General features: G+C 42.5%; 1 protein-coding gene across 9 annotated transcripts in view; it reads left to right on the top strand.

Annotated features, from left to right (window-relative positions):
• The window catches only part of LOC311584715 (phosphatidylinositol 3,4,5-trisphosphate 3-phosphatase TPTE2-like), an 83,667-nt gene extending 72,211 nt beyond the window's left edge, over window positions 1-11,456 (top strand). For 8 of the 9 annotated variants that reach the window (XM_084759297.1, XM_084759295.1, XM_084759300.1 and 5 more), the window contains 3 exons: window positions 6,055-6,125; window positions 7,850-7,931; window positions 8,196-11,456. In XM_084759297.1, the coding sequence (XP_084615423.1) occupies window positions 6,055-6,125; window positions 7,850-7,931; window positions 8,196-8,285 (243 nt within the window). In that variant the 3' untranslated portion in view covers window positions 8,286-11,456. Of the gene's footprint in view, window positions 1-6,054; window positions 6,126-7,849 lie in introns of all 9 variants that reach the window. The other variant, XM_084759299.1, reaches the window with a different exon arrangement.
• Window positions 11,457-11,522: the final 66 nt, after the last annotated feature.

The raw sequence follows: 11,522 nt of genomic DNA on the forward strand, positions 1-11,522 counted from the left end.
CCTTAAGCCTGGTTCGATGCTATTTTAACGTAAATATCTACATATGGAAGGAACAGAACTTCTGTCAGCAACCTGTATGACAGATGTCAACCTGTGCTCAAATTCTTGCTTCCCAGCTGGCAAGAGGCATCAACCAGGATGAAGGGTCTCCTTTCCCTTCTCATGTCTTCAGAGTGTCCCCGTCTTTCTTTCTGGCCCCATAAGGACAGTTGGCCCAAGGACTTTGGTAATATATGGCCTTTGTGATCATCGGAGGCAGCACATGAAAGTACATCCCCAAATACAGGCTCTCTACCATCATCTTCGTTGATGATTAATTACTCAGTGTTGCTTCCCCTTACTGATGAAATCAGTAAGAAATGTTTCTTTTCCTTTAGTTTGTTCTTGAGAGCTCTCTGGAGAGTGGCTATAAAGTTTAGCCTTCTTCTAGCGGAGCTCCTGGTGGAGTGGTCATATACACTTATTTGTCTTTCCCAAACCATTTCTTTGTCCTGCTAGACAGCCTAATTAGTGTCTGGTCAGTGACCGGGCTTCCCTCGTGCAGGAAACCCATTTATATTTACAGATACCCTGTGCCTTCTGCCTGCCCTGTCCGGTTTATTCCTATAAAGATGGCCACTTTCTAGAATAGGCCTGGAAGGAGGAGCATTGGGTTCGGGTGTGGTAGGTGGGTAAGATGGAGATGATCACAGGGCACAAAAGGGAACAAGAGGAGCAGTGTTCTATTACTAGAGGAGCTCCGACAGGAGAGAGCAGCATGCCTCATGGGAAGGAAAAAGGAAGCTATCTAAAAGCAAAACAGAGGGGCCTGAGGATCAAAGCTTTACTGGGGTCCAGGATGTACCACAGGGCATCTACCGGATGGCTATAAAGCAAGCAGACAAGCTCTATAGTCACATGGATAGTTAGTAGCTTGCGCACACACAATAAAATAAAATGTTAAAGATACTTGAATAAAAACAGAAAGCAAATAAAATTAACGTAGACATTCCTCTGCTGACTTCACAGAGGGGGGGGGAGGAAGGGAGGGAGGGAGAGAGAGAGAGAGAGAGAGAGAGAGAGAGAGAGAGAGAGAGAGAGAGAGAGGCAGAGGAGAGCAGAGGAGAGGAGAGAGGAGAGGAGAGGAGAGGAGAGCAGAGGAGAGAGGGGAGAGAGAGGAGAGGAGAGCAGAGGAGAGGAGAGAGGGGAGAGAGAGGAGGGAAAATGGTGTCTAATTAGTAAATGTCATGAAAAATGCATTGCCTAGAGGTAGCATTGATAGCCTCAGCCTCACTTATTGAGGAAACACTCAACAGTTTCCCACAGTGCTGCAGGCTGAGCATTCCCACCAGCAACGCCCAAGGGACAGCAGTCTTCTGCATCTTCACTGACAGTGCTGCCTGTCATTTTAAGTTGGTGACACTAAAACATTTGGAGATTTTTGTTGGCTCTGTGACTGAGAGTCCTTTCATGTGCTTGCGAAACATCATAGGGGAAATGCCTGTGCAAGTACCTTGAGGGTTTTTTTGTGGGGGACACACAAAATTTTAATCATCAATCTAAAAAATTTAACACATTTTTGCAGAAATGCTTGCTTTTTAAAATAGGATTTTTAATATTATTATTATTATTATTATTATATTTCTTTTTTAACATATACATTTACATCATTATACATAAATAAACTAAGCTACATAGAGCAGGAAGAACCACAAAGCAATCAGGAATTATATAAATGTTGCATTCATGGTGATTTGGCTATTTGTATTTGGGAAACTTGAAGTAAACACTTTTCCTTTCTTCTTGGGTCTAAAATTCTGAATGAAAATCAGAATATCTCATCTTTATTAACTTAAAACATCTGTCTAGATCTAAAAACATCTTAATCCCTAACCAACTAAGCTTAGTTGTGAGACTAAACTATCTGGTCTTCAACCCCGGGTCCCTGGAGTTTTTCCTGGGCTATCTCTGGTCATTGAACTGTGCAAGTTCTCTGTCCTTACCTTCACCACACACATCTGTCTAAGCCACTTGGGTTTTTATGGGATCTCTTTTGCCACTTGAAGTGCCTTATGCAAGGCTTTCATCAGAACATGAGCTGTGACCATTTTGTCCCATTCTGAGGTTATCATTTCAATATGATGGGGATGCTCTTTTATTTTTTTCCCTCTGAGATTACAGTTGCATCATTTCTCCTTTCCCTACCCCCCTCCGAACATTTCTATATTGCTTTCCTTGCTCTCCTTCAAATTCATGGGGTCTTTTTAAACTAATTATTATCACATGCACATATGCATACTTATATGCATATAAATTCCTAATCAAACCTTCTCCGTCTATGTAGTTTTAGTTGTAGTCGTGTCTTCAGGGCTGATCATTTGGTACTGGGTAACCAAGTAGAGGCTCTTCCCTGGAGAAGAAAGTTTCTCCCATCTCCACATTCCTTGGATGCCCATAGGTCCTTGCGTAAGGCCGCGGTCACCCGTTCTCCCCCTCCCCCACGTTGGCAGCTCACGTTTAGGCAGTCATGCTGGTGAGAGTTTATGGGTGTGGTAGGGGAATAGTCTTATAGAAAACTCCCTGGTCCTCTGGCTCTTAGCAACCTTCCATCCTCCTCTTTTGCTATATTCTCTGAGCCTTAGATGCGGGAGTTGTTTTCTGGATGTATCTGCCGGGACTGGGCTCTACAACTCTGCGTTTTGGTTGGTTGTAGTTTTCTGTAATGGTCTCTGTATGTTGCAAAGAGAAACTTCCTCCCCAAGAGTGAGGACTATGCTTACCTGTGGGTGAACAATTAGGATGTCATTAGGGACTGTGCTGATTTAGCGATGTAGTGGGTTGTGCGTTCGTGACTTCGCTAGCCCCAGTTAGCTAGGTTCCCAGCACCAGTCCTGAGTTCCCTCTTGATGCGTGGGTCTCAAGTCCAATTGGAGAGCTCTTGGTTACCAGCTATGAATGCCTCTACTGCACCCTTAGTATTATCTGGCCATGCTTGTTGCTTTTGGGTTTATTGGCGTCACCACTGGGTAGAACTATTGATTGCTTCCCTCCTTTAGAAGCCCACACCATGAAAGCTAGTTCCTAAGGAAGAGATAGTCAGAACAGTCCCAGCTCCAGTGCCCTCTGGGCCTGTGTGGGGAGTCCATGGCATCTTCAGCAACTTACCCTCCACCCCTGCGGTAACAGCAAAGGGCAATAGCACTGGCCTGTGATGTTCTTGGGGGTCTCTTGGACAGGCCTAATGAACAACTCAAAAGAGGGCTTCTCAGGCCCTGTGTTAGGGTTTTGATAGATGACCTTTGGCCTTTGGAGGGAACTTTGTCAGCCCAAATGATAAAATTTTATTTATACTATATGTGTTTTATGCACAGAATTATGTGTACTACAAGTTTTTATAGGTTAATAGTTAGTGGTATGGTTCCTTGTGACTTTTTCAGACACCCCTACTGTTTTTACCTTCCTCTCTTCCTAAATCTGTATTTATCTCCCTGCACTGCCCTGACTGGATCCCTCCTTTTTCCCCCATGTTTCCTCCCAGACCACTTGTACCCTGATATCCCCGTCTATAGCTTCTCAACCTCTCTGCCCAGATAATGACCCTTACTTTCCTGGTTTCTGCAGTCGCTCCAGGATATGTACTCACATCTGAAGGTCTGGAGCTCTGAGTCTCCGAGGAGAACACGTGATGTTTCTTTCTGGGTCTAGGTCACTTCATTCAACATGACCTCCTCTAGTTCCATCCAGTTCCCTGATTTCACTGGTTCCCCCCCCCTTTTCTTTCTTTCTTTCTTTCTTTCTTTCTTTCTTTCTTTCTTTCTTTCTTTCTCCTCTCTTTTGGTTTTTTGAGGCAGAGTTTCTCTGTGTAGCCTTGGCTGTCCTAGACTTGCTTTGTAGACCAGGCTGGCCTTGAACGCACAGCAATCCGCCTGCCTCTGCCTCCTGAGTGCTGGGATTAAAGGCGTGCGCCACCACACCATGCTTCAATTTCATTTTTCTTAACAGTTGAATTCCAGAGTATATAGGTGCCAATTTTTCATTACTGCTGCAGGACATTTAGGATGTTTCCGTTTCCTAGCTATTGTGACTAGAGCAGCAACGGACATGGCTGAGCAAGTATCTGTGGAGTAGGAGGGTAAGTCCTTTGGGCATACGTCAGAAGGATAGCTGGGTCACATGGTGGATTTTAGTTTTTTGAGAATTCTCCACACTGGTTTCCACAGTACCCACAGCAGTTTGCAGTCCCACCAGCAGAGAACTAAAGCTGCTTTTTCTCCACAGCTCATTTTGCTGATCTTTCCCATTCTTACCAGTGAGGCGAAATCTCAAGTGTGCATTTCCCTAGTTGCTAGGGATGATAAACTTTTGGGGGGACATTTCTTACCCATTTCCCCCCTCTCTTAAGAGCACTGTTCAGGTCCAGGTCCATTTTTCAAATGAATCCTTTTTGTTAGTGTTGCTCTTTGGTTTTTGGGGCGGGGGTTCTCTATATATTCTGGATATAATCCTCAACAGATGCAAAGCTGGCAAAAATTCTCTCCTATTCTGTGAGCTTCCTCTTCACATAGTCGATTGCTTCTTTAATCATGTGGAAGCTTTTAGTTTTATGAAATCCCGCTTGACAGTTGTTGGCCTTAATTCCTTGGGCAAACAGCCCTTTCAGAACGTCCTTTCCTACACCTGTATAATGTGGGGTGCTGCTTATGTTTTCTTCTAGCACTTTCAGCATTTCATGCTTCACGTTTCAGTCTTTGATCCATTTGGAGTCAGTTTTTGTGCAAGATAACAGATACAATTCTAATTCATTCTTTTTGTTTTGTTTTGTTTTCCGAGACAGGGTTTCTCTGTGCAGTCTTGGCTGTCCTGGACTCACCTTGTAGACCAGGATGGCCTTGAACTCACAGTGATTGACCTGCCTCTGCCTCCCAAGTGCTGGGATTAAAGGTGTGCGCTACCACGCCCGGCTCTCATTTATTCTTCTGTATGTGGACATACAGTTTACCTAGCACCATTTGTTGAAGATGCGAACTTTTCTCCAGCGTTTGTTCTTGGCATCTCTGCCACATAGTAAGTGGCTGAAGTTACATGCACTCATGTCTGAGCCTCTGATTTTGTTCTATTTGTCCATATGTCCATACCATGTATTTTTTAATTACTATGGCTCAGTGATATATCTAAAATCTGAGCTGGTAGTCCCTCCCGCAGTGTTATCTTCCCTCAGGATGGTTTTGGCTATCCAGTTTTTGTGATTCTAAATGAATTTTATGGTTTTCCCCCCCCCGCCCCCCCTATTTCTTTGAAGAATGGGATGGGGATTTTAACTGGGAGGCAACAAAGAGCAACAGCAAGAACCTATATTGTTAGGGAAGTCTCTGGGTCTTCCCTGCCAATAATTTGGAATGAAAGTTTCTCACACCTGGAACTGCCTAGATTTTTTAGTCTATTACTCTGGGGCAGAACCACTGTCAGCATAACTTGATTTAAACTATTTATGTATAAGTATACGTACACCCTTACATGTAGTACATGTAAGTTTAGACTAATAAAAATTATTCCTTATGGCTTTTTCAAACACTGTCACTTTAGTACATAAAAGTTAGATTTTAATGAAGTTCAATTTATCTGTTTTCTTTTACTTCATTGCACTATCTTTAAGATTGATATTTTAACTGAAAATACCAGCTAAATGACACATTTTTAAAAAATTTCACGGCAAGGTTTCTCTGTATAGCCTTGCCTATCCTAGACTTGCTTTATAGACCAAGTGGCCTCGAACTCACAGAGATCTGCCTACATCTGCTGGGATTAGTCATGCACCACCACGTCCAGCTTAAATAACATATAAATACCTTTCCTTAACATGTTTAACACCAAGAGAAAACAACATTCTTCAAGGCCTTCTTTGTGTGTTGAGTGTATCACTCTAAGCGATAAAGTGCTGCGTATTTAGTGGGTGTGACTGCTTGATAATGTACTTACAGGAATAAGAGAAGAAAATGTAAACTCATTAGAATCATTAGTTCTTCGTATCAATTTTATTATGAAACTAACCTTTTCCTTCCACCATGTCTTTTTTAGAATCTTCCTAACTACTATGATGACTGCTCTTTTTTCTTCTGGTTTCATACAGCTTTTATATACAACAACAGGTAGGATACACTGTAATCAACAGCAAGAGCTCAATGTTCCATGTAGTATGACAAGGTATAGGCCACTGTCACAAGCTCAAGTTATAGAAACAAAACAACATCCTCAAGGGAGCACTTCAATGCATTAGTCCTCTTAATGTGGTTTTAAAATCAATAGAAACATCCTTAGAGAGGTTTTACATTTATTATTAATATGAAATATACATATAACATAATATACATTTACATTTGTGCTTCCTTTTGTCTTTTTTTTTTTTTTCATGGAACTTGGTCCCATTAGCTGCTCCCACCACCACTCTACCCTCTTTACTTGAGACATTGTGTGACTTGGTAAAGGGTATTTTTATTTATTTATTTATTTATTTGGCTTTTTGAGACAGAGTCTCTCTGTGTAGCCTTGGCTGACCAGGACTCACTCTGTAGACCAGGCTGGCCTTGAACTCACAGTGATCAGCCTGCCTCTGCTTCCCAAGTACGGGATTAAAGGCATGTGCCACCACGCCTGGCACCATACTAGGAGCTTGAGTGTGCTAGTAAATTCCTTCCATGGAAGTTTAATGTGCATCTGCTCAATTCCTTGAGTTTGGCAAGGCGCAGAGGAGTAAGCGTCGGCTAACTGGTACCCAGCCACCTAATTCCACTTGTCATCCAGGCATCCAGTTTAGAAGCTGGTTGGTACACCTACATCTACGACAGAATTAGTGAAGTCACCCAAAATCATCCCTGTGATAGCTTAAGCATGATTAGAAAAACCATTTGTTAGAAATTAAACTGGAAATCTTTATTTAAAAAGCAATTGGGTGGATCGCTGTGAGTTCGAGGCCAGCCTGGTCTACAAAGTGAGTCCAGGACAGCCAAGACTACACAGAGAGACCCTGTCTTGAAAAAACAAAAACAAAAACAAAACAAAACAAACAAACAAACAAAAAGCAATTGGATTTGAATATTATTTCAAAGATTTTTATTGTTGTGATCAGAGCAAGGGAGAGACTGAGCCAGCCAGCCAGACAGACAGACAGACAATGAGAATCCACTAAGTTCTAACCTTCTCATCAAGACCTGACTGAGACCTGGTAACAGGTCTAGCCTTGTAAGACAACAGCAGTAAACTGGTGGCCCAGGCTTGCAATGCACACAAATTTAGATTTGTAAAAGACTTTGGATTTGGTGGAGATTTTTATCATTTGCTTGTGAATGTACAAAACCTTTGATTCACGAGAGTCTCTTTGAAAGCCAGCTAGGACTTTGTTGCTATTTCTCAAGAGTGATTTTTGCTAAAGGACAGTTTTGTTCTTTATAGTCAATGTTAATATTTTTATGCTCATTTTTATGAGGTTCTAAAGATGTTTGTAACACTTAATTTGCATATGGATAAGATAGGCTGTTTATACAGTCAGGAGGTGGCTATTTAGCCAAAACACCAACTTTTTCACTTAGAGGAGAAACAGTATTTTATTACAGGGTTTTATTACACATCCCTGGAATATTTCTCACCTACAGAAATAGCATTAATAAGATAATAAAAACCAGTGTTGGAAGAATCAGCAACAATGTCCTTATTAAGGTATCTTGTATCTTGAAGAGTTGGAAGGAGCTAACAACACACAAGGCTGAGGCTCTGACCACTAGTGAGGCCTTTTTCTGGTGAGCCAACAAGGTAATCTACTGTATAGCCTCCTGTTAGCCCTAGAAGAGAATGTAATAATTTTTCCCCCTATTCTTAGGCTTTATCTACGAAGAAATGAATTGGATAATCCCCATAAACAAAAAACATGGAAGATTTATGGTCCAAAATTTGCAGTAGAGGTGTGTTTCACTGAGACCCAAGACGAGATTATGGAGTAGATGTTGAATAAGGATCAGTCCCCTTCTTGGATAGAATCATGTTCTTCTCAATCCATGCCACATATTTATGTCTTCTAACCTATATCTTTGATGTATGTCTGTATCATATATATATATACACATACACCTGTGTGCGTGTATGTGTATGTATATATGTTTCTGGGAAATATATTAAATATATTCAGAAAATGTATGTCAATGGTAACTATTTTTTTTCTTCTGAAGACATATACTGTATCGTCTTTCCCTTTTTGGGAGGAGGCCTCACTACGTAGCCCTTGCTGGCCTGGGATTTACTGTGTAGGCTGGATGTGAACTCACAGAGTTCCCCCTGCTTCTGTCTCATGAGTGCTGGGATTAAAGGTGTGTACCGCCATGCCTACCTCTCTTTGTACTATTTGGAACACAGAGTACATGGGAGCACTGGGTATCCTTTTGAAGAACTCTGAAGCAACCAGTCTTTCATGTCAATATTAGAGACATGAGGTATCATTTTGAAGAACTTTTAAATAACAGACCTTTCCTTTCAGAATGGAGCTATAAAAAAATTGTGTTCCCGAAACACACATGTACTTACATATTTCTGAACAAGTGTTTATCTTCTGTTTCATCTTTGTAACTTGCCTCTACTTGATTTACAGATTGGTCAGCTATCTCAGATTGGCAGCAATGCCAAAGTTTTTGAATTGTTTTGGTATTTATTTGGCTTGCACACTTGTGCCTGTCTGTGCATGTGCCATGGTGCACATGTAGCCTTCAAAGGATAACTTGTGGGAAACTGTTCTCTTCTTCCATCATATGGGCTCTGAGACCAAACTGAGGCTCTCAGGCTTGGCAGGAAGGTCCTTTACAGATTGAGCCACCTCCCCAGCCCAGCAAAACCAGTTTTAAATCCAGGGGAAGAAAACAAACAAGTACCACCACCAACTAACTCACTTTCCTTTTTATTTTTCTAAGCAACACACAGGCAGTTTCCATGACAAACTCCTTTTAATCACACACATATGAAGGAAGATGCGAGTAAACATGAAAAGCAAAACCCTTAGTGACCTCTGTTTGTTACACTGTGTGAAGGTAAAGGAAAGCAAGTCATCTAGATGTATAAAGTCCATTGCCCCTGCTCCCCTAAACCACGTAACCCTGAACAACGTTACCTTTAAGCATTGGCTAGTCTTGTGTCCACATAGGACTCTGTTTGAAATCAAATGCAACTTCATCTAAGTCCTTTTATGGCCACAGTATCTCAAAGCCATGATGGTCCTTGAAAAGGATGCCATCTTGGCTTTACCAAAATAAGCTTTATTTGGATTTCCTTCTTTATTAGCAAGGATGTCAACAATTCAGGCCAAGGTGAATTCATCTGGAAATGAAAGGTAGCAACTCGTAAAACTCTGTCTGCTCTCACAACAGGGACACCTTTGAAGAAAGGTCAATAGATAACTCCATCATTATGGGAAGACCATAGAGTGACTGCACTAAGTAAAAGCAGCTACTGAGCAGTATTATCTTACAGGACCACATCACATACACGGCCCTTGTTGGCAGGAACATCACTGTGCAGGGCATGACTGTGTAACTCCTGGAAAAGCCCACATTGTGTAGAAGCCTCTCTAAAGCCAACAACTTGTGAGAACAAAAGGAGCCCTGATCCAGAGGCAGAGTCCATGGCAGGTTAGCCTTTTAGCTTGTCACACTGGCAATGAGGAGAGAAGTAAATTTCAATTTTTAAAAAGTGGTTTTAGCTGGCACTCAGCACTGAGGCAGCCTCAGAGGCAAGAGGATCTCTGAGTTCGAGGCCAGCCTGATCTACATAGTGAGTTCCAGGACAGCCAAGGCTACACAGAGAGACCCTGTCTGAAAATGAACAAACAAAAAAGTGCTCTCTGAAAAGAGCTTAATGTTGGAGCTTTCTTTCCCATCATTGAAGACTCATCAAAATTTCCAGCAGTTACAAGCTGCCATGCTATTCTGGTTTTGTTCACATACAGAAGCTTGTTTAAGCCTCTTGCTGTCTCAGATAACCAAGTGAGTAATTCTTAGAACAAACTGAGAAACTTATCTCATAGATGAATGATACTAGTTGTCCTAAATAGAATTTACCAACTTGACACAGAACTATCCCAGAATGCAAGGTATCTGGGGCAGAACACTTTTGGGGCATGATGTTGCACACTTGCAATCATCATTTGGGAGGTTGGGGAGAGAAGGCCACCTTTCCGTTCAAAGCCATTGTGTGCTTAATAGCGAAGGCCAGAGCAGCCTGAGGTACAGAGTGAGACCCGTCAAGAAAAACAATCTTCTGCAATTTAATAGCAAGTACTTTACTTATTTCTAGGAAGTGGGTATATACAGTGAGGGGCTGCACAGGGGCCTGCTGAGCAGGCATGGGGACTTGAGTTCAGATCTCAGCACCAGTGCAAAAGCACACACCTGTCACCCCAGCACCGCAGGGCCAAAGACAGGCAAATCTCAAGGCTTCACTCAAGTCTACTCAGCCAGCCAGCTCCAGGCCCAGTGAGACCCACTCCCTGTCACACACACACACACACACACACACACACACACACACACACACACACACAAAACCTAAGACAGGCATGACAGTAGCCCATGCAGTTGGGCCAGGTTTCCAGCACCAGGCATAGCGTCCCTCTTGTCAAGTGGGCATTAAGCCCAATTAAACTTGCCTTTACAACAGAGAACCATTAGCTGATGATCGCAATGCAGAGTTGTGGAGCCCAGTAGATCAACAGATCCACCCACAACACAACTCTTGCTTCTGAGGCTCAGAGGTCATTGCAGAAGAGGTGCAAAGTAAGAGCCAGAGGAACAGGGAGTTTGCTGTGAGAATGCGTCTCCTAGAAATGTCACAGAAGCTACAATGCATGAAGCCTCATCCACGTGGTTGCCTGAAGAAGACCTGAACAAAAACAATACTAATAGCCGTGGGTGGTACCACAGAAGTTAGACAGCTCACCAGGCTAGACAAAAGAACTGCAGGCAGCTAAGGAATGCTGAGAGCAGGAGACAGCCCTACCCCGGGGAAGAGCACACCAATAGGTTGTCCCACACCAAACAGCCAGCTCTGAAAACAAATACACAAGATTACGTGTGTGTGATGCCTATGAATATGTGTGTGTATGCATCACAACAACTGAAGAGAAAGAGGCCATGAATTTGAATGAGAGGGCAAAGTGGGGGCACATGATTGGAGGGAGGAAAGGGAAAGATGATGTAATTACTTGATCTCAAAAAAAATTTTTAAGCCGGGCGTGGTGGCACACGTCTTTAATCCCAGCACTCGGGAGGCAGAGGCAGGCGGATCGCTGTGAGTTCGAGGCCAGCCTGGTCTACAAAGCAAGTCCAGGACAGCCAAGGCTACACAGAGAGACCCTGTCTCGAAAAAAAAAATATTTTTTTAATTATTAAAAAAAAAAAAAAGTAAGGCGGAGAACGGAAAGAGGAAAACAGTCACTATTAACCTCTGGCAGCCACACGCTCATGCATGGGTGAGTAAACACATACATACAATAAATAAATGAATGAATAACT

Source organism: Acomys minous, assembly GCF_964271855.1.
Source record: "Acomys minous genome assembly, chromosome: 15".
NCBI classification, from domain to species: domain Eukaryota; kingdom Metazoa; phylum Chordata; class Mammalia; order Rodentia; family Muridae; genus Acomys; species Acomys minous.